Source organism: Oryzias melastigma, linkage group LG5, assembly GCF_002922805.2.
Source record: "Oryzias melastigma strain HK-1 linkage group LG5, ASM292280v2, whole genome shotgun sequence".
Classification (NCBI taxonomy): Eukaryota; Metazoa; Chordata; class Actinopteri; order Beloniformes; family Adrianichthyidae; genus Oryzias; species Oryzias melastigma.
The window spans coordinates 18,523,442-18,546,430 of record NC_050516.1 but is presented as its reverse complement, the minus strand read 5'-3'; the positions used below and the strand labels follow the sequence as shown (position 1 = coordinate 18,546,430).

At 38.6% G+C, this 22,989-nt stretch overlaps 1 protein-coding gene across 5 annotated transcripts in view; it reads right to left on the bottom strand.

Annotated features, from left to right (window-relative positions):
• LOC112145539 (chemokine-like protein TAFA-1) overlaps positions 1–22,989 on the bottom strand; it is a 125,418-nt gene that overhangs the window by 15,797 nt on the left and 86,632 nt on the right. For all 5 annotated transcript variants that reach the window (XR_004947890.1, XR_004947888.1, XR_004947887.1 and 2 more), the window contains exon 3: positions 6,749–6,889. Coding sequence is in view for 1 of the 5 variants with exons in the window: in XM_036211963.1 (XP_036067856.1) it covers positions 6,749–6,889 (141 nt within the window). In the remaining 4 variants the exon portion in view is untranslated. The remainder of the gene's footprint in view (positions 1–6,748; positions 6,890–22,989) is intronic.

Genomic DNA, 22,989 nt, shown 5'->3' with positions numbered 1-22,989 from the left:
GAAGTTTCAAGCAACACAATTTTTAAGGCTCAGATATCAGAATTCAAGACTTTTTTTAAACTTATTTTCAAACTAAATGCTTTCAAGTCTTTTTAAGACCCTGTAAGAACCTTGATCGATCTCTTCTGTTCTGCGTCTCCTGTACAAAGATACAGCATGTGCAGCTTGCCAGATTTATAAATCTGTGATCACAATCAGATCTTTGTGTTCAGTCTATAATACTGGACTTATTTTTCCATAAATGTTTGGACTTTGAGAGTTTAAACAGGACAGAAAAGCGTAAAAATGTGAAAATCTGTGAGAAAAGTTCATATTGTGTAGTTGGAAGTTTTACAGCCTTAAAACATTTATAATACTACTTTGTGGATTTCACCTATTAAGGGTTAATTTTGTAACAAATGCCTCACGATAAACGAGGGGACACTTTTGTGAAAAAAAGTTTCTTATGTTCTTGGCAAGCGGTCATACTTTCTAAAAAATATGACCACTCAGTGGAGGTTCCATTGTATGAATTACTGCAGCAATGCAGTTTTACATGGAGACAATTGGTCTGTGCCATAGCTGGAGTTCTATGAAAGCACAGTTCTTTCTGGGCCCTCAGCCCTTTTGTCCTGTTTGTTTATAGTCTTGCATCTTCTTTTTAACAATACAGGTCAGACAAGTTTGCTGGCAACCAATCGGAGGTACCAGGATCTATAAATAAGGAACTAGTCCTTTGGCAGTTTGTGAGGAACCTCCACGTCTGTCTGGAAAATTAATTATCACTCTAAAAAAAGAAGAGAACAAGGAGAATTTCTAACAAGCACTTTGTTAGGAGTGTAAGGGGGTAAAATGTCACACTTACAGCTTTATTACAATTGGTATATATTTTTAGCTGATTAATTGTTAATTATTTTATTTTATTTTATTATCTTACATGTTTTTTAATTAATTAATTGTCAATTAATAGATTTGATCACTGTGTTTTTGGTTTTGCTTTTGTTTCGTTTGGTTTAATTGTTATTTTAGTTTTCTGGTTACCCAGAAATGCAATTTAAAGGAAAAAGATTGAGTTCAGTTCCTATTTTACTGCCTCCTGAACTCCAACAATTCTAGTCTTCTACCTGAACCACAACAGTGAATTCAACTCCCACTTTAGCCAAAATAAAAACAAAAGGTAAAAGTATCATTTTTCAATTTTTCAAAATGGTAAGAAAAAAAGATGACCTTGTAAAAGCAAAAATGATTGCAGACCTTCAATAATGAGTTGTACATTATTCCATTATATTGTTAATGGAATTAAAGTACCCATTATACATCACCAGCACTTATGATTAGGAGAAGGGAGCAGCAATAGAGCAACAGCTATTAATCCTTCATGTGCAGTTTAAGGTAAAATATTTAATAGTGTCTTAGATCAATGATCTGCACAAAATCATAGTAAACAACCAGTTCCTTTCTTTTTCATACTAAAATATTACACTCTGGTGATCTGCAATTGTTCTGTGCATACACTTATTAAAAATAAGTCAATTAAAAAGTCCATTAATTAATCCCTAGATCTCTTTAGTTGGAGATTGAAAGTAAATTGGTTGAAAAAAAAAGCCATTTCAATCGTAATGAGACAGAGGCAGGATTGCAGGTTTTCTGCAGTTGCACTAAAGTGGTGGTCGGGTCACAGGAGCATGGAGGAAATGAAGCAAGCGTATAATTACAGGGGAATTGAGACTTGCTCCCCTGAACCTGAGGTCAGATTTAGAGTCATTACTCTGCATTAATCTTTGCCTGCCTCAGAAAAAGAGACAGACATGGTTTGATTAGCAATTCAGAAAATATTGTTTGGCTTCGTAATCACAGAGCTTATCTGAATATCTGCATCTGTGATGGGCAGTGCAGCACCTGCAGACCTGAGGAGAAACTCCTCGGTTCTCGTGTGATTATTATCAGTGTCTTGTCTGAATAACGATTAATTCTCAGAAAGGTAACAAAGCAGCTTCCTGCTCCCCACGACCTCCAATGTATTCCACTGAAACCAGTTACCAAACAAATGTTAGCTTGATCTATCAAGGCTAAGCAAAAGGAACGCAATCTGAATTTGACTTAATGCTCCTTTTATACTTTCACTCTTAAATCCTTGTTACAGTTTTTTAGACAAAGTGGATCTGAATAACCCAGCATGACTCGTGGAGGAAGGATGTCAGGAATTGCTTCACGGGTGTTTACTCAAGTACTAGTGAGTGCATGCAACTGAACTGATATTTCCAGTGGATCAGTTTCCTTTCTCTTTGTGTTGATACAGTCGCAGCTCCCACACAACTCAAATGGAAGCAAAGACAATTCTAAAAAGAAAAATCTTTCAGTTAAATGCAGTTATGTTCCTGCTACAGAAGAAGCAGAGAAATACTTTAAAAGTTTGTAAAAGAATATATAGTGTTGCCGGGAGAAAAAACGAAACAACGGAGACCTTTTCTAGGTAAGGGTCAGATCTTCTCCAGGAAGGTTGGAGGCTGGAGTCTAATAACATTCTCAGTGCTGCTGTGTGAGTTCAGTGGGAAATGGAAAAGCTGAAAAATAAAGTCGGCGATCAAACATTTTCAAATGAACTTATTTTGATCCTGAATGATTTCTGAGTTTTTCGGTTTTAACAAGAAGTTATTGCTTAAAGTTTTATAAAACAATGATTTCCTTCCGTCCGTGTTCTTTGGCATCATTGATTTAAACTTTATACAAGTTTTTGCAGTAATGAATTCACTTATTATCAATTTTTCCTAACAATATCCATGAAAAAGACAGAAAGAGGTTGTGCTGTTTTAAAAAAAAGCGCATGCTTGGGCTGCGGATAGTTTCAACAAAATTCTTCAGAGACAAGGAAACAAAAGCAGGCACCCCTTTTTGCTTAAGCAGTGACCCTTTCTCTGCTCCAGATATTTCGCCAATGTACCATCAAAACCTGTCATGCTTTGCTTTGTGCCCCTGCAGCCAAACAGAAGGGTTCATTCCCCATCACTGAGCAGGCATCTGCATGCGTCTCTTGTTGAACGAATTTACTGATACAGCAGCTACAAGACGACACAAAAGTGGTAGCATGTGTTCACATTAGTGCATGCATGTGTTGAGTCAAAAACTACTTATTCATGTGTGACTCAGGGTTTCCACATCCCATAGAGTGAGACAAAGGCAGTGACGAGTGCCTAATCCAAGTGTGTGTTACTAGTCTGCCTTGGCTTGGGCAAATGCCAGTGTTTTCACACGGATCCTTACTGGCCGTGACATAACTACAGCGTAATTCTCCATGTCAAAGTTTCTCATCAATTCCCACTGTGAGGATAATCTGACAGCAGATTCCCGCCAAGTATGGCGCCTCATTACGCAAGCTATCGTCACATCCCTGCATGAAAATTACAGCCAAAACTGTTACCAGCAGCAAGTGAAAAAACTGCGAGTAAACACTTGACAAAGAGAATATTGCCCAGCATGCTTTGATGTAGGAGTTTGATGCTAATGACCAATAATAGAGCACATCAGGGAGGCTGATTTATCTTCTAGATTTACTCTAGATTAGGTAGAAAATACTTCTCCCTTCAATTTTTAAATGTAAAAACCAACATTTGATTTGTTGCATCAGTGTTCTGGCCACTTTTCTATAATTTCTTATTGGTACATAACCTGTGTATGATACTGTGGCACCAGATGTCCCCCAAGGGGTGGTGAGATGAGCTGGGCTGCAGCATCGTTCCTCATCTGGACGGAACATTAATAACTTGGGGACCCGGGGAGAAAGCTCCATCTGGGCCAAGCTGGTGCACTGCTGAGGGGACAGACCACTGACGCCACAAGTATATAATCCCTCACATTGTGCAGAGCCAGCCCGTGGGGCTCAGTTGACAAACAAGCAACTTCCAGGTAAATCTAGATCTTTTGGACCCCTCCCAATTTCTTGGGTCAATACATGTTACATTTACAGAAAAGACCACTTAGCTAACCATTTGTATGTAGAAAACCTGGCATTTCCGTCCAAAAAACTAGAACTTAATGATTTTTTTTTTCTCCAGGTTTAACAAACAAAGGGTCTAGTTCCCTAACACATACAGCAAAACTGTCCTATTGGGATGTCAAAAGCTCAACTGAAGGAGGAAGAATTATTAAGCAGTAAAGTCAATATAACTTAAAGAGCTAGTTTTGTTCAACGGTGAAGCAAAGCTGCTTTATCACCTCACAAACAAATGCTTTATAATCAATAAACCACTGGGCCTGAGGCACATGTAAAATGTTTACAGCTGAACCTGTAAGCCTTTGTAATTGTTTTTTTCTTTTTTTTTCTTCTTTAACCAGATACTCTCCAGATAAAGAACTTATAGCACCATATTTGTTATATAATTTACAAATATTGCACAAAAAAAGGTAGAAATTATCATTAAAAAAAGCCAAATCTTTCAGTTTTGATTAAAACAGCTGTGGTTGATAATTATGGGTATTCTGTTTTGGGAAAATTCCAAAGCAGTCCATCAGAGCATCAGAAGTGGCTGGTGCTCCAAATGCTATCAATGCTTAGTTCCATCAAGAACAATTAAGCTTCGTTACCACTGAGCGAAGCTTAATTTCCAGTCAGGTGAGGAGTGGTACGGTACGGTCGAGTTAATTCGGGTGAGCGTTTCCACTGAGCTAAGCATTCCCAGTGAGCGGTTTGTTTTCACGGTGCATGCGTGCTGTAGACCGCTAGCGTGTCATTGCATCATTGAAGTGCAACAACTAGGGAAGCAACAATAACAGAGGTCATCCAGCAGCTCGTCTTTTTCTTACTTTACTTTTTGTACATCGTGTATCACAAGAATTTTATATTGTTTAAAAGAAGATTGCGGGCAAAGAAGAATACCGCTGTACAGAGGAGAACAGAATTGTTAGCTTAGCGCTCTATTGGCTTCCTAATGTCATCTTCACTCGCCAACAGGTGGCTACAGAGGCTCCGTCCCAACCGTCCTGTTCTATTTTTTATGGACCTACAATGTATGGGTTTTTTTCTGTATATGTTTTGAATATATTTATTTTAATCTGACACAGTTCACATATGTAAGATGTGTTAGTGAAATAATGAGATTGTTAATAGCATACAGTGTTACATGATTTCTCAAAAGGAGAACCTCTTACAAAGATCTTCAGATCATAACATTGTAAACATTGTTCTGCTTCTCCTTGAGAGCGTTTAAGTTTGGCCACTAGGTGGAGCTTGTGCTTTAGCAGTTGGCCTACACTTTTTTCAAGAAGAATAAGCAAAGAGTGAGCAAAAAAAATCATACTTTAGACCACAAATATGTACTTTCAAAATGTTTCCTTAAAGAGTTTGGAAATTCCCGCCTGTGAGTATGTGAAGATGTTTATTTAGTCAGCAATGCATGTTTGGGTCCACCGAGCGTTAGCATTAGCCGTCCTATGGGAAATTCCATTAAACGTTAGCATCAAGCTAGCAGACTTTAGCTTTATCTATCTATCTATTTCTATTTATATTTTTATGGATCAATTATTGATCTATTAAGCTTAGATTGATTCAAATTAAATGATTTTATCAACCCAGCCCTGATCAAAACCAATTTTGAGGAAGCAGTTAATTTGTTAGTCGTAGGTAAAAAAAACAACGATTTTTCAAGATTCTGATTCAATGTTTTATAAGAAAAACCCGGTTGGACTAAAAAACGCATGTGCCACACTATCCAAATAACAGATCTGTGCAAGAATGGGTGCATATTTTTATATATAGCCAGTTCAAAAGTTCCTTCCACAGTAGGTGGTGTGGGGGTTCTGGATTGTCAGGTGTGGCTAAACAAACATGAGCCCATTGAGCAGGCCTGTCTGCCCCCTCCTTCATATCCTTCATGATGAAGATATTTTTGTGTCGTTTCTTTGTGTGAGGGCGGTCGGAGAAATGACTTTGATCTTTGCAGAAGGTGGAGGTGAAAAGATCGAAACTGAGGAGTGATAAATGAGCTCCGTGAAGTGAAGGGGCATCAAAGTTCTGTCTCAGTAGATTTCTGATTTCCTGTCAAAAATATTTTTTCCTTTTGATATTATTTCTCTGGAGCTGCTTCTACCTGCTACTTTTTCTTTTTTTTTTGGTTGCTTTTTTCAGTCGAGGTAATTGAAGTGCACCAGCCCGAAGCTTCCCTGACTGTTTATTAGATATTAATTTCCATCAGCTTGAGATGCCTTGAGCAATGTGATCTGCAAAGTGATCTCTGTTCAGGTGCTCATCAACTGAACTGGAAAATAGTTCTTTGTGATTGAAATTTTTTCGGTTCACATGAATATCATAGAGTAGGCTTCACATTTAAACCCCCAAACGCCTCTTTTTTGTAAGAGAAGTCAGTGGCAGAGATTTTTTTCCTTGACTTTGGCTGGCAGTCATTTTGTGTGCACCAGGTAGGATCAAAGGTAAATGATGTGGGAAATAACTTTTACACTTTAAATTATCTCTGATCAGGCTTTAAATAAGCAAACCTTTAATGAGAGAGTTTGATCACAGTTGTTTAAAAGAATAACACTTGTTGCTGTGAATGAATGGTGTGCATGTTGCCAACAATAACATTTCTCAATTGTTACTAATATATGAATGCATCCTTGGCTTGTAAAACATTTTTTGTGAGTTTGGTTTGGACATTGTAATTTGAGAATTCTTCATGCAGTGACTTCCTGTAGCTCTACTATTTTTTGGTTGAAAGTACAAGAAACATTTTCAGAATCAATGCTTCAAAGTTCTGGTGAAAGTACACCATCTCACCATCCACGCAGGAGGGTTTGTTGCGCGTCGTCCCTGCCACTTTCCCGGGTAAACAGGAGCACTTGACCGTCTGTGAGCGCTCCTCAATTCGGTTCTTGTTACAACACCGGTGAGCTGCGATCACCTCACACGTGCCTCCCTCTGGTCAGAGACAAAAAACAGACAGACATTGTCACTGAGAGAGAAATCAAGATAATACATGCTGTCAAGCACAATAGTGACCTTTAAGTTTTCCTATACAAGATTTTTTGAAAGGAAACGTGCAACCAAAAAGTCATTATGTGAATAAAAGATGAGCTAAGTGAAACTCAACCAGTGCTCATTATATCATGTGAGGGGAGCTGCAGTTTAATCGCTGGGTACTTACACTGAGAGTATGTGTAACAAATTGGCCCTCAAGGAATCTCAATTATGTCATCAAATTGCTTCTCACTCAGGGTTGGCTGTCCTCACTCCATACCAATGAGTTACTGATGACTATCATGAGGAACATCACATGTTTAATGTGGATCAATGAGACTTTATGTCCTCTATATGTTACTTAAAAAGATGGGTGAAGGTGTTTGTGTTTGCAGAAGGCCTTCTTGACCCTGGTTACCAGTGGTGGAGCTTGAATATTTAACATAGGAAAGTCAGAAGGTTTGGGAAAGGTGGCTAATGGAAAGAAGAGAGCGACCGGCCATTGCAAATGAAAGGGTCAAAAATATGTACAGTGTTTAAATAGTTTTTATTATTGTCACTGTCATAAGCAATAGTTCTTTTAGCTGTAGAAAAACGGTAAAAAAATAAAATGTAGTCATTTTTTAAATGTCTTAAAAGATTTATTTAAAAAAATATTACTTTTGCTATTTCTGCAATGCTTAAAGTCTCACTCTGATCATCTTTTGATCTATTGTAAAATCATTCCCAGTAGTCTTTTAATTATGATTATGATGTTTTTAGACAAAATCCCCATTTTCTAGGACATAGTTTCTGCAGAGTGGCGGAAGTTCATTAGCACAGAGTAACCCTGCCCCTACTTCCCGTTATCTATCGATGTTTACACTCTCTCCTGATAGCTTACAGCCCCTCACAACCCCGACCTAACATTAGTGGTGCAACAAAAATGGCTGTACAATTTAAGCCGGATGCCAGCTCGGACTTGTTTGCAAGCGGATGCATCGGAATGGAGCGGAGCAAGGAGCTTATGACCCACCCTGTGTACTTTCCACATAACATATAAGTTCCTGATTCACAGCAATTTGAATAAAGAAATAATCAGAAATCCTATTTTAATTTTCATTATATATGTCCTCAATCATCAGAGAAATGCCAATAATAATAATATTAAAAACACGGAAAGTACGATTTTCATAAGAGTGGGTCTTTAAAGGAGCTTATCTTGATGATTTTTTAATATTTGTTAATAATTATATTAATATTGATTGAAAGATTAAAAAAATGTGGTTAATTGGGGAGGCTAAAGTAAAGCCTTGCTTCCCTCGTTGCTCCGCCCCTGCTGGTGACAGCACCGACACCATCTAAGGCCACATCACACTGAAGCTTTAACTCCAAAGTATTGGTGACATCAGTCAGCGCAGACGCACTGCAATGTGCTCCATTTGACAAAAGACGATGCCAAAAATATTTAGCTAAAAGAAAAGGAAAAATACGCCAATGGCAGTGGTGGGTGAAAATAACAATAGGGAAGGATTTCCCAGGGGAAGGGGGGGTGATGGAGCTCAGGGACGCTGAAATGAGTGAGACAGGCAGGGCAAGAGAGCTGCAGGACAAGCTGCGTCTGGCTGCCAGAGACTGGCCATGCCAGTGAGTAATGAGGTAGCCACTGGAAGTGCCCCCTTCACACAATTATAAAGCATGAGGCTAATGCAGCAAGCGAAGCTGCAGGAGAGAGGCCCTCCATCACACCTCTCCTCCTTCCACGGGCCCCAGGAAAAACTCTTTATCTTCCTATGACAGCTGCAGCAACACACAGTAGCGTCCAACAATTAAACTGGAGCTTATCCCAGGACAGGAGAGAGGATACAAAGAGTTTATTCTTCTCAACACAGGCTGGAGAGCAGAAAAAACAAAACCAAATGCCACACTTCATCTGGCTTGTGGATTGTAGAGGCCTTTTTCACGATTTTAAAAGAGGCTTCCTGTTGTAGATGGAATATGCGTTTCCTTTTGCTGGCCCGACTAAAAGCTGTGCTTTTTTTTTTCTCTCTGGCTGGAGTGTTGAGCAAATGTTTGAAATGGCTCACGGAACTGAGCAGTGGGCAGTCTGCACAAGTTTGGCAGTAGTTTTCTTCTCCCATTCTCATCAATGTCTGTCTTGGCGAGTCCTTAGTCCGGCGTGTTCTGGATTAAAAGGCAAACATTTGCAGTTCTGTCGAGATGTCGTGCAGTATTAATGTCACTCTCACAGCGCCGGTTTTTTGGGGGGCAGAAGGCAGCAGAATATGGATGTGAAAAAAGAGAAAAATCATTTAAGTGTGACAAAACCTCAAAGCCCACAATGTGCTGAATATTTTAAGACAGGGTCTCTAGCATTAAAACGGCTTACTTTCAAGTTAAAACAGATCACTGAAAAATTTCAGCTCTCAGGAAGCTTTGATAGCTTCACTCAAAGGATGAGTGTGAGGAGCTCTAACATGCAAATTTCAGTTCAAGGACAACACAAACTGACCTCTTTAGCCACTCTGTGACTTCTTAAAGTGTATTTTACCAGAATAAATCCAATCAATAAAAATGTATTAAGGCGCTACATTCGCATCATGAAAGTTAATTTAGTGAGCGGCACTTTGTTCTTTAAGGGAGCTCTCTAAGAAAACGGAGCAGCAACAACAAAGCTAAACAAAATCTCCTGCAGCACAAAATATTGCAAAGTCAAGGACAGCTGTAAATATGTGTAAACAGTGCAACAAAGCAAGCCACCAGAACTTGCACTGCTGTGACACAAGGAAAATCAAGCTATCATTTGACCTTCAGACTTGGACTGACACAGAAAAGATCATTTGTACAGTTTCAGTACATTATGAAGGAAATATTTGAGAAAACTCAGCTTTCTATGAACAACATTCATGTGAGGTCAGTAAGGAAATTGTGCGTGAACCTCAATAATGACTAGAGCGCAGCGTAAGGACACTGTATAACAGCCCTGTACGTCATGAGTGCATGCAACGTACATTATTGTTATTACAGATACTTCACAATACATTTACCACAGCATAACCTGGCCTGGTTAGGGGCTGTATGGTGGCGCACCGGTTAGCGCTCTTGCCTCACAGCAAGAAGGGCCCGATTCAAGTCCTGGGTGAGAGACCTGAAACAGAAACACCAATCGGGACTTTTCTGTGTGGAGTTTGCATGTTCTCTCAGTGCATGTGTGGGTTTTCTCTGGGGACTAGAGCTTCCTCTTACCATTCAAAAACATACCTCATGGGTAATTAGTTACTCTAAATTGTCCCTAGGTGAGAATGCAAGTGTGTAATGGGTGTGTAATTGTAGCGCTGTAACATACTGGGGACCTGTCCAGGGTGTTCCTTGCCTTTGCCCACAAGTGGCCGAGTTAGGCTCCGGTGACCCTGAAAGGGTCAAAACGGGTTCAGAAAATGGATGGATGGACATTTTTCATACACATAACATGTATATTTTTTTATTTTTTCTCCATGACCTCCCTTAAGGTGGCCGTACGAGCCTCAAGGGAAGTGGAAAATACACCTGCGGTCAAATTAATCCTTCATTGTCTGGGGTATTTTTTACCAATTTTTTTTTACAACTTTCTCGTTTATTCTATACAATTTACCTTTAAAACTATTTTTTGTGTCAATGGTTCAAATTCATCTATTTCGGATAACCCCAGTTAATATTTACATATATTTGTCATTATATTACCAAACGTTTCCACCATAAACCTGGTACTGCACAAAATACTAAATTTAGAGTAGTAAATCTAATCTTTTTTCAAACTGTTTTTATAGCAAAAATGTAAACTTCAAGACATAATGTGTACAAATACAAAAAATTCTAAAGTTTTTAAAGCTGATAACCTTTTTAAAAATGTTGACATAGAATGTGTTTCCTTTCATAGAATCAACCTATGAAGCATGTTTTTGGATGGTGGGAGGAAGCCGGAGTCCCCGGTGAAAACCCACGCATGCACGGGGAGAAAATGCAAACTCCACACAGAAAGGTCCCAGCCGGGAGTCGAACCGGGGCCTTCTCGCTGTGAGGCAAGAGCGCTAACCACTGCGCCACCGTGCAGCCCTTGTAAACAACCAATGTTAGCAAATGTGCCAGTGAGTGCAGAGACTATTGAGGGTTAAGATGCAGTCGCTCGTGTCAACGACCCTCCATGGGCCTAGACAACGCATAAACCCGCAGGACAGTACATGTGACTAAGGCATTTATGACTGCTGGTCTGTCCTAGACCAATATGATGATGCATCTGGTATCACAGCAAAAGGTTTTAGGTCACTTCCACTAAATGTGAAGCCAATTCTTAAGGGTTTGTGTAAAATGCTGAATAGACAGAATCATGTTACAACTTGTAGGTAAAATATCCCCATGACCCGTAAAAAAGTTCAAATTGGCTCAGAAGATGGTTGGATAAATGAAAAGTAAACATAAACTTGTTTTTCTTTAAGTCAAGCGCATTTGGTTTGGCGGGCTGCAACACATATATATGTGAAGTCAGATTTGATTTAAAAGAAACAAAAAAAAAAAAGACAGTCAGGTGTCATCCATGGGGTGCAGTCAGTTTGGCAACAGATGCAAATGATGTTGAGTGACACCAGAAATATAAGTAAAGACGATTCCTTTTAGCAGTCAGAAGTGTGAAATAACATAAACTCCCCGTAATGAAGTGTGGTTTAATATGTAGGTGTTTGTATTTAAGCAAGTGACTTTAAATGTCATGTAATGATTGATATTTTCAGCTTGACTGCACAGCGGTAATTGCGTGTGAATTCTGGAGCAATGTGGGACAACAATAACTTGAGACATGAGTGCAGTTGTGATGGATGTAGTGCTTGGTACCTGGCAGGCAGCTAAAGGGGTTAAACTAACCCATTAAGATGGAGTAGGTGGCGGTGCACTCTAGCCTTTGGTGAGGAGAGGTGAAGGGCATCGATGGGACCATCGACTGGTCATTTTTCTCTCAGCAGCCTACAGTGACAGCAGTCATTAAATGACTGGATGCAGTGATTATGTTTAAGGAAATCAATGCTTGATTGTTTTCAGCTTAGCCCGATGGCCAATTACGAGAAGTTAATGAGAGAGGTTATAAAACGGGGAGATGGATAGAGCACGAGTGATGGCAGCTTAAGGAGGAAAGTGAGTTTGCACGAAACAGATTTTTGTACAACAATATTGCTTCAGGTTTGATTGCTGGAAAGTTTTCACAAAGGTTTACAGAAAAGGACATATATTGAGCCACTTAAATAAGGTTTAACAAATAATATGCCATAATGATGAATCATATTGTCTTTTAAGGGTCTTTTAGCTTGTGCCATATAATTACAGTATAATTTTCTCAAGACACGCCACGCTAATGGGTCCATTATGCCCTAATAACCTCTATGGCACTTCTCTGCAAAAACATTCAATAGAAATTCTAAAGAATTATTTTTTTTATTCATATTGCAGAGCAACAGAAATGCAAAGAAGGTAGCACACGCCAGATTGTGTTTTCAAGCAATAAACACCTGCTTTATCTTATTCTGTGCTGTTTCATTTACCTAATTGTAAAGCATAGCACATTTTCTATGTTTTTTGCATTTTGTTTTTGAGGCAAATTTGCTGGAAAAACTCTAGTTTTCACAGCGGGTCAAGCTGCAGCCTGTCCTCTCTGTCTGACACGCACTAACAAAGGACAGGAAAGAAGCGCAGCAGACTGTGAACCCGGGTGAAATACAAGATCATGTTTATTCAGAGTTGACAACAACCATGCTCATTACTATAGGTGCGAGTGCAACCCTTGCGAGGAGAAAGCAAACAGTCCTTTATAACAGCACCTGTTCAACAAGCCCTCACTGAATTAAGAAAAAGGTACATTTAAATATGCTGCTCCATCTGCTCGCAACGGTTTACAAAACCAGATGAATCTGAGAAAGCTGCTTAACATAATTTAAAGAAGTTTAAGAATCATTTCAAGCCAGAAACATCTTGCAGTAAATGATTTAGTTTACTTATGATTGTCTGCAATGACCATTTTTTTTAATTAATAAAAAAAAAACTGTTTAAAAAACACACAAACCATGTATTTATTTATTTATTTGTTTTACTTACTCCAGAAATATTTATTGTATTAACTTTTAAATATGTCGATTAATCAGTGTATGAGCCAAAGTTTACTATAATCTAGGCAGACCAATGTCATTGCAGAAGGACAAACAAACACAAATTCACCTTCAGCCTCACTTTGTGGCCTCGGGCCATAACAAAGTCACAGAAAAAAAAGCAAAAACAATTAAAAACAACACAATATGTTATGTTGTAATTACGCCATCAAGTGCCAAATTAAAGAACCAGTCTTGAGCTATAAATATCAGCAGCAGTCTAATTTTCAATAAACTTCTCCAGTTTGAGATCTGTTATTCCACTGCTAAACCCTTTAATAATGGAACCTCCAGCTGACATTGGCCTGCAAAATTTCAGCTTTCTTGCAAACTCACAGGAATATGAGGGTTGAAGGCCACTGATTGCATAAAAATAATTAACAGATTAAAATTAGACTAACTACACAGGGGGCAATTGGGAAAAGTACTAACACAATGATGATGCACTAATGATTGTGGGTGTTAGTAACCTAGCAGCAGATTTCTGAAAAACATGACGATGATGAATGTAAGCTTCGTTTTACTTGATAAAAACAATTGCAGCTGGTATTCGATCTGGGAGCTAATGAGAGCAGGAATTCTTTAGGTCCCGGTTACTTGGAATAAGGGTCTAACCTTGGATTTTTTCTTGACAACAGTCAACTTGTTTCTGAAATGATAGAGAACTCACACAAAACATTTAAATACTGTTTTGTTATAAGAAGTCTTAGATTTCTGTTTTTACTATGTCCTTTACAGATTTAAAGGACCATGTGTAAACCAACTTTATGAGCTTTTATGTGTATTATACTGTTATTAATCAAATGCAACTGAGAACAGGCAAGTCTTTACCCTGGATTTAAATACACTGAGTGTTTAAGCTGATCTAAGGTTTTCTGAAAGTCTGTTCCAGATCTGTGGTGCATAGAAGCTGAATGCAGCTTCTCCATGTTTAGTTCTGACTCTAGAAACTGATAAAAGACCGGATCCAGATGACCGGAGAGGTCTGGCTGGTACATACTGGGTCAGGAGGTCAGTCATGTATTTTGGTGCTAAACCATTCAAAGCTTTATAAACCAGTAACATAACTTTGAAGTCTATCCTCTGACAGACAGGTAACCAGTGTAAAGACCTCAGAACTGGACTGATGTGGTCTACTTTCTTGGTCCTTGTGAGAACCCGAGCAGCAGAGTTCTGAATAAGCTGCAGTTTCCTGATGGATTTTTTTGGTAGTTCTGTAAAAACACTGTTACAGTAATCAAGTCGACTAAAGATGAAAGCATGCACTAGTTTTTCTAGGTCCTGCTTAGACATCAGATCTTTAATCCTTGAGATATTTTTGAGATGATAGTAGGCTGATTTAGTGACTGCCTTAATGTGTTTATCAAAATATAGGTCTGTGTCCATCACTACACCCAAGTTTCTGGCCTGGTTGGTAGTTTTTAGATGAATAGATTGAAGCTCTGTAGTGACGTCCAACCTTTTTTCTTTGGTCCCAAAGACTATAACCTCAGTATTATTTTTGTTAATTGAAGTAAGTTGTGGCACATCCAGTCATTGATGTCCTCAATGCATTTACCAAGAGCCTGTACAGGGCCTCAGTCTCCTGGTGTCAGTCTAATATATATCTGTGTGTCATCTGCATAGCTATGGCAACTAATGTTGTTGTTCTTTATAACCTGGGCCAGTGGGAGCATGTAGATGTTAAATAGAAGTGGTCCCAGGATGGAGCCTTGGGGTACTCCACATGTAATTTCTATTGGCTCAGAAGTGAAGTTACCAATTGACACAAAATATTTCCTGTTTCCTAAGTACGTTTTGAACCAGTTTAGTACTGGCCCAGTGAGACCCACCCAGTTTTCCAGTCGTCTGAGTAGTATTGGGTGGTCGACTGTATCAAACGCAGCACTGAGATCCAGTAAAACTAGCACTGACATATTTCCACTGTCTGTATTCAAACGTATGTCATTAGTCACTTTGGTCAGAGCTGTTTCAGTGCTGTGGTTCTGTCTGAAGCCGGACTGGAAGACATCATAGCAGTTGTTTTTTTTTTTTTAAACAGTGGTAGTATTTATGCACTGCCTACATTAGTTTTATTTAGTTTCATAGTTAAAAAGTTCTAGTGTACACTTTATTTTGCAATAAATACTAGTTTCACTGTTTTTGTAGTGTGCACATTTAAATACTTTATTTAAGTTTGCTATTATCAGTTAAATAATGCAAAATTTTTGGAGTAACCAGTGTTGATGAGCAGTTTGGTGATTACTGCTGCTTCTGTTGGATTCTGCTACAGGAGCCAACCTGTCAGACCAGACCAAGAGATGAACTCTGGGGAGCATGCCCTCAAGAAAGGGAAGCAGCAAATTAGCATCCACCATCTGTTAACCCTTTCAAGGGGGAAAAACGGACTGTGTTACGCTGGAACTTCTTATTTAATTGGATCCAATTCCTTTTTCATGATTTTTTTGTGCATTCTATTTTTTTCTCCCACTGAAAAAGTAACTTTCTATGCTTAAACTATTAGTTTTTGTTGCATTTCAGTTTCAGTTCTCCTCTTTTGTGTTTAGCTGTTCCAATTACTACAGAAAGATATATTCTTTAATCTGTTCAGGTTATAAGTTAGTTTTTTTTGGTTAGTAGTTCTCTTTATTTGGTTTATTTGAAGTTCATTTTGACTCCTTTCAATAATCAGTTTTTGTTCATTTTTGATTGTAATTTAAACTTTAAAAAAAAATACCATATTTTTAATGCACCTGTATATCCAGCCACGTTTGCCTTCTCGATCCCTCGCACTGACACATTTCTGAAGCCATTTCTATTGCCTGTTTGGTGTTGAAAGTACCATAAGAGATGTGTGTAGCTTCAGTCGTGCATGAATGAACTACATTTTAAAAGTCGTGTTCAGAGGGATTTTATTTAACAATTTCTGTGTTTTCATGGAGCGCATTTCCAAAAGTGTTTGTAAAGCTTGTGTTTGTTTTTGCTGCACTATAGCGAATAAATGTTCAACTGACTGAAAACAAGTGTAAAGTGTCTATCATCACACTTCATGCTGAAATAGACCGTGGTTTGTGGTATCTGTCAGGAGGCCTAGAATTACTGCTGTCACTGACGATGAGGCTCTCAAGTCGACGGAGAAATACTAACTGCAGGGAAAAAAATGTGATTCCTTCCAGGAATCTGACATGAGAGACATGAGAGCGGAAGATTATTAGGCTGATGGACAAATTCAATAAATGAAGGGTTAGTGGGGGAAGTCAAAAGTAAGTTGTTACGAGTTGAATTTGGAAGATTTTATCTGGGGAACGGCACGCTGAAAAGAGAGAGGTTTCATGTATCAATGCAGAGAAGTTTAGATGTGCTAAAGCCCTGCTGTTACTGCAAGTAGATTTTTGTCAAAGGGTACAACACACAGTCCTTAACTGTGTTTATCATTGCTCTTCCTTGGTTTAAGGTCAGAATACTCTAAAGACTTTGAGCTCGCAAGAATCCCACACAAAAATACAGAAGTTTAGACGCCAAATATGTCGATAAATATGAATGTAGTGGTGCACTTTGAAAAATAAATAAATAAAAACTCCTCAAACTCCACACTGGTTTGCTACCAAGATCGCTAATATATGCAAAGTGGCCGAAAGCGGTAATCGCTGTTTTGGGATAAACAAGCCTGTCTTTTTTGTGTTTCCTCTCTCTGTTCTTCTACCTCAGCCTCCTTCTCTCACTGCTGCAGCTATTCAGCAATATGTCTGACTGAAGGGACACAGCTGTCAGAAAAACTTTAGCCTCTCAAGGACTTGTCAAAACAAGGTAGGCAGCACACACTTGCCGTTACTGCCTGCATTGTGCACTGCTTCCTTTGCTTTGCTAAAAAGACGGTTTCTGTTCTGTATCAACAACCAGCCAAGTCTTACCCATAATCTCTCCTTATCTCTAAATTTGTTTTTTTCCCTCTTCACACCTGTGCAACTGACAGTAATCTTGTGTCTCCAAACTTCTAATTGCTAGTTTCAATCTTAGACTCTCAGCAGGAGTTTGGGTAAGTAAGTACACATGCGTAGATGTAAGACATGTAAATTTGACCCTCAGTTATTGTTCGCGTTGCAAAGTAACAGCTGCTGTTCAAATTGCTGTTGAAAATGACTCATATTTGAGAAACAGAATGGGATTCTCGTTAAAAGTGACAAAAGACACTTTGAACTTACTCGTAGTAAGTTTTATCAGAAGCCAGATTGTTTATGGAGTTGTTAGTTTTGCCAACTTTTCTGTCTGAACACATACATAATGAAATATAACTGCTTTTTGTGCTTCTGATGTTCAGTCTGGCACTCTGCTGTCTGTAAAGTTCTTAATGTTTATTTCTTTTATAATTTGAAGGGGAGAAAGGAGGGCATCAATCACACGAAGCAAGTTCTTCAAAGTGACTATGGGCCGGCTGTCCCCATGCATATGTGTTTAACGATGTTTCATCAGAATGAGGCTTTTCATCATTTAAAGATCAAGTTGGAACTTCCTAAACTCTTCAGATATTGTTTCAGCTCACTACAAAGCCATATTTAGTTCATTCTAAATGTAGTTTTTTTAGATAAAGTTTCAGGTTTTTAGTTTTGGCTGATAATAAGGTTTGCATATTTTCTCAGAACTTACACAACCCTGATTTACATCTGAAACTCCTACATTTGTGTAGTAGTGCCAATTACAGGGAATAGTATGGAAAAATATAAAATTGAAGAGGAGGGAGAACTGTTTCTCTTTTACAAAGTCATCCCAATAGTTTAACACAAGTCTTGCAATGCAAAAATGAAGGGTAAGATGCAAGCATAAAGCAAGACAAGAGGAAAAATACATGCATATTGCATATTGAATATTTTTGTGTGTGACAGATTAGGGTTAAGCTTTATCAAGTAGTAACCTCAGGGGCCTAAAAATGAGCATAATTCAGTTGAACTGGGTGGTACCATGCAGTGGAAATCAGCCTTCTTCTCCCTCCAAAGAAAATTCTGTAAAGAACAAATGAGACACTCTTGCCAATGAATAATGAAGGGCAGCTTAAAGAAAGATGTCCACCGGATCAGTTTGCACTATTCACCACTAAAGACATCTAAAGTAGCAGGCTTTCTGTGGTACTAACTAAATAATAAACTCATTACTCCCCATAATTATTATTATTATTTTTTTTTTTTGTCCTTTGGTGTCTGTGTCAGTAAGGCATCAGCAGCTGGATGGGATTCACCATTTATCATGAGCCCATCAGCGCCCTGTTGCAGTGATCCGTATGGTTTCTTTGACCTCAGCCAGCGTGAGGGCTTCAGGCTGGTTTCTCACTTAACTCGTCTGCGGCCTGGATTCCACTTTCCTCCTGGGGCAGCATCACCCACAGTAATGGAAGTAGACAAACAAGTGGACATAGCTGCTACAGTACTGCCTGGAGCTACCACAAACCTTAGGGAGGGAGGGAAACAAGAGGGGAAAAAGACACTCTAGAGCTCAAGCTGACTGACAGGAACCACTGACCCAGCTATACTGAAGTCACACGAGTGAACGTTGTTTTTTCCCCTTCACTGGTATTTCTGAATTCAGCAGTACTATTCCAGAATACTGAATCCCACTCTCCTACAGTCACCCGCTTCCCCAAAAAACATTTAATAAATTGTGTAAAATTAATGGACGTACAGGAACAAAAGCATCTAAAAACAAATAGGTAGATCTTTTTTTTTATGCGCATGGATAGTTGGAGACAAGATCCAGTTAACCAAAAGTATCACACCGTTGCATGTAATAGTCTTGACATCGTTAACAAGTAATTCCATTAGTCTGAATAAAAGATGCAAGGTGCATGTTGGCCTTGGCCCTGGTCGATTCTTAATCACCTGTATGGGTTTCCTCTCATGGGCCTGTACGACTCTGATGCTCTCATCTTTATGGTTATTAAAGTTAACGATTGCTGCGTGCCTCATTTACCATGGCTCTATCAATACCAGTTCAGCAGCATGAAATTACCCCACTCCAGAGGGAGCAGCGTGACAGACCGGATTAGGAAGGGCTCTGTAATACCCTGGCATATATAACTCCCCGTGTCATGGACCACGAAGACCCACTGTCAAACTCGAGCCCACTGGAGGGACGGGTGGCACTGGGAGAGCCAGCTAGCATTAGGCCTTCAGTGTCAGCTTAAGCATTATTTTAAACTTTTGTTAATTTAAAATGTAAAGAAAAACACAACTACAATCATGGTTAAACTCCAAGATTGCTGATTGGTTCTTAAGCTTTTCAGAATTTAGCATACATTTTTAGAATTTCTTCCACAGAATTTTTATAATCAGGAAAAATCTATCAAAAACTAAAAACATGTGCCCGTTTACTCTTCTTGTGAACAGAAAATAGCAGAAACAGTGTCAGCTGGGTCATAGAATGTCCTAAATACATTATTAGCTACTTTAATGAAGAGATTCATTAAAACAAAGCCATGGTGGGTCAAAAAGGTCTGCAAGGGAATCTTTACTGGTCTAAATTTAATACAAAAAGTAAATTTTACTCTCCATTTTTAAAAATAAAAATATAATTAAAATGCACTACATAAAAAAAAATCATATCATATTTTCTTGGTTTAGATGCTGACAGTATTGTAAATTATAGTGTGTTATAGTCTTCAGATGACCAATCGTATTTCAGGCAGCTAGTGCTGTTGTCTTCTATGAAATTTGCCCGAGGCCTTCAGAATTCACAAAACAGGCTGCTGTGTGATTTAAGCAGCAGAGGTAGGCAATTGCAATAGTCAATCAGATTTCTGTCTGTGATACCAAGGCCAGCAGGCAGGCTTTACCTCACATGTCCATTCTTGACTCCTAGCCTGACATGTATGCATCCTGGGATTGGAGAACCGGTAACAGCAAAGGAAACCCCCTAATTTGATCTAATTTTTGTTCTTTTTTGGAGCAAAAATCATGTATTACACAGGTTTATGCTCTACCAGCATAATAATAATAATAAAGACACCCCACTTAGCCTTTGGTGGTTGTAGGTTAGCACCAGTTTTTGACTAGGATGTGAATATATATGAGTATGGGTGAATGGGGCTGTAACTGTACAATGCTTTGGGCTTTCCAAGAAGGTAGAAACGCACTATACAAGTCAACATGTTAGTTTGTTTGCTTGTGACTTTTCCTGCTTCTGTCAAGCAAATGAACAGAAAAAGCTGCTAGCATTAGCCTACAGTGTCAAGAAAGTAAAACACATTTAAACTGTATGGCTAAGCCATATAGTCAGGAGAGAAAAAATGATTTTTTTTCTCCTTAAATAGAAAAGTACTGCAGAGAAAAATCCAAGAATTCCACCTTTGTTTATGCGATTTATTTGTATTATTTATAGTATTACTGCTCACTGCAGGCCAAGGAGTGACCAAAGAGCATGTAGAAACTTTTTGTTGTTTTGTTCCATTTTTAAGTGGCTGTCAAGGTTTTGGTTTGTTGCAGTTTTTGTTGGTCTGGTTTGTTGTTTTATTCAGTTTTTAGTGTTGTGTCACTTAAATGTTACTGCAGTTCCAGAGAGGGATTTCTAAACAGGAGTGAATACAATGCAATGCAACTCAACCTTCAAAGTCTGCTGCACCTCAGTGATGTGTGCCTAACCTGTGTTCATCTGCGAGTCTGTATGGATTTTTAAACCTTGGTTTAAAGTTGATGATACTGCAAGGTGCATTAATATAGATAAGACAGAGAAGGCTGCCACTGAGGGCCTAGGTGCAAAATATATCTCCCATCAGAGACTGAGTAATCAAAATGTTGCTTTACTGCTTTTAATTTGTTGTATAAATCCTGTATTGTATCCAAGTTGTGCTAAATTTCCAAAGCTTCAACCCAGCAATCTGCCCTTTCCTGCATCCTGCCACACAGCAAGTGTTACCCTGACCTCCATTCAGTGTACATATGACACAGGTCACTGCTCAGTCTAAATGAGAGTCGGATGGTGAAATGAACTCCTAAATTGTACATTGAATACCACAAAGCTTCCTTTTCGAACTGCATTATAGAGCAAGTCTCTGAAAATACACTTTACCTGAAGCAATCAATTGAGTGCTGTGAGCCCTGCAAAAATGTCTCCAATGCACACTGTCAGAGTAAAAATATCATCATTTCTAAACAAACATTTGTATAGTTCACTGGAGATGTGATGCAAAAAACACAGAGGCCAGCAAGTGAGAAAGCCTACTCAGATTGTCTGTGAGGCCTTGAAATGCATCTGTTGACAAGAAAGGTCTACTGGAATGACACGCAATGTGTAACCTAACTTGCATAATTTATGATCAGGCACTTATTAATCGAATTTGGCAGGCGGAAAGAAAAACTGGAGCAACATGTGTAGAAACCGTCATTTTGTGTTCCCGTTTATATATATATATATATATATATATATATATATATATATATATATTAGAAAGTTGTAACAACTGATGCTTCAACAGATCCACCTCCAATCCACCCTCAATCAGTCAAACTATGTCTTATTGATCATACTGACATGCGTTATTCTCCTACCTCTATTTTCTCGTGCACATTTTTCACGGTTCACTGCAAGCTGCCCCCAATTATGACTAGTATTAGGGATTTACAATGGCACGACTAAATGTTTTCTCACTCTTACGAAAGTAGATATTGGCTTTTAAATCAAGAACTCCTATAATGATGATTTTACAGCTTTCATTTCTTTTTCTCAAAGACAATTGTGTCATTGTCAGTGTAAACGCAGAAAGAGAGATAAATCAATGGGTTAATGATTCATTTTCTGTTTGACATGTAATGATGATGTAAGCTTGGACACTAAGCAGCTGACCTTGTTTTGTAGCAGCAAGGACAATACAACGTTGTGAATTATGAAGGAAGGGCTAAGAATACGATTTGATTGGAAATTTTTGATGTTGTACAAGTAAAGTTATTTTTTACACTTTTTAATTAGCAAATGTGACACAAATTGTGTGTCAGAATGAAAGGTCAAGGAAAAAAAAAACAACAGATTGTGATTAGAATAAACTACATTAGTTGTTACTCCTAAACTCTGTACGTCTGTTTACATTTGGACTGAAACTTTGATGTGTTTGTATACGGTTTATATCAATGTGACTCCTCTGAGAGAGCCTTCTTCTCCAGCACTGCTCACAGTAATGATTGAACTGCAGCCATAGATTGTGTAAAAAGCGGTGATAAAAGGAGTCCTTGTTGTTAACATTCACTATCCTCATAGATCTGTCTTCGCCAAGGAAGTTAATTACCCACCACTTAAAATCTTAGCAAATCCATAAAAAAACCATTTCTGACTCTTTGAAGAGTGGAAAGTTTTGAAAACGCAGCACTGTGCACATGGTACAACTGGTTTAATTTGGGGCCTAACATACACTGGACAATGATAATCTATTTTTGTTTCATGAAACGCTGAAATGGGTTTGCAACGTACCTGTGGGAAAGCATCATCACGATGACAAATGGCTATAAGCGAGGCAGGAGGTGCAGGTTGGGGCGGGGGTCAGGAATTAGGGGAGAGGGAGTGCAGTTATTTGCGGGCACTAAAATCAGAACAATATGAGAGCTGGAACACAATTTGGTATTAGATTACTCTTGGTGATATCCATCAAAACACACAATATAGTCACTCAATATCATTACAGTCGGCTTGATAAGCTTTTAAGCCGGGGATAACATCTTGATGTGGTAACACAAGCGAGGGAGAGGGTTCACCGTCATTTATTTTTACTGTCGGAGGAACAAATTTAGAAAAATGACCCACATAGCACAAATTACTAAAATAATTTGTTGCAAACAAGACTGGTAAATGTCTTTAAAAACCCTGGCCTATGATTTTCCATACAGAAAAACATTTTGGGCAATGATTAATCTGGAGTTTTATGCTTAGATTTTTATAACTTCCAGACGCTTTAAGATCCTTAAGCAA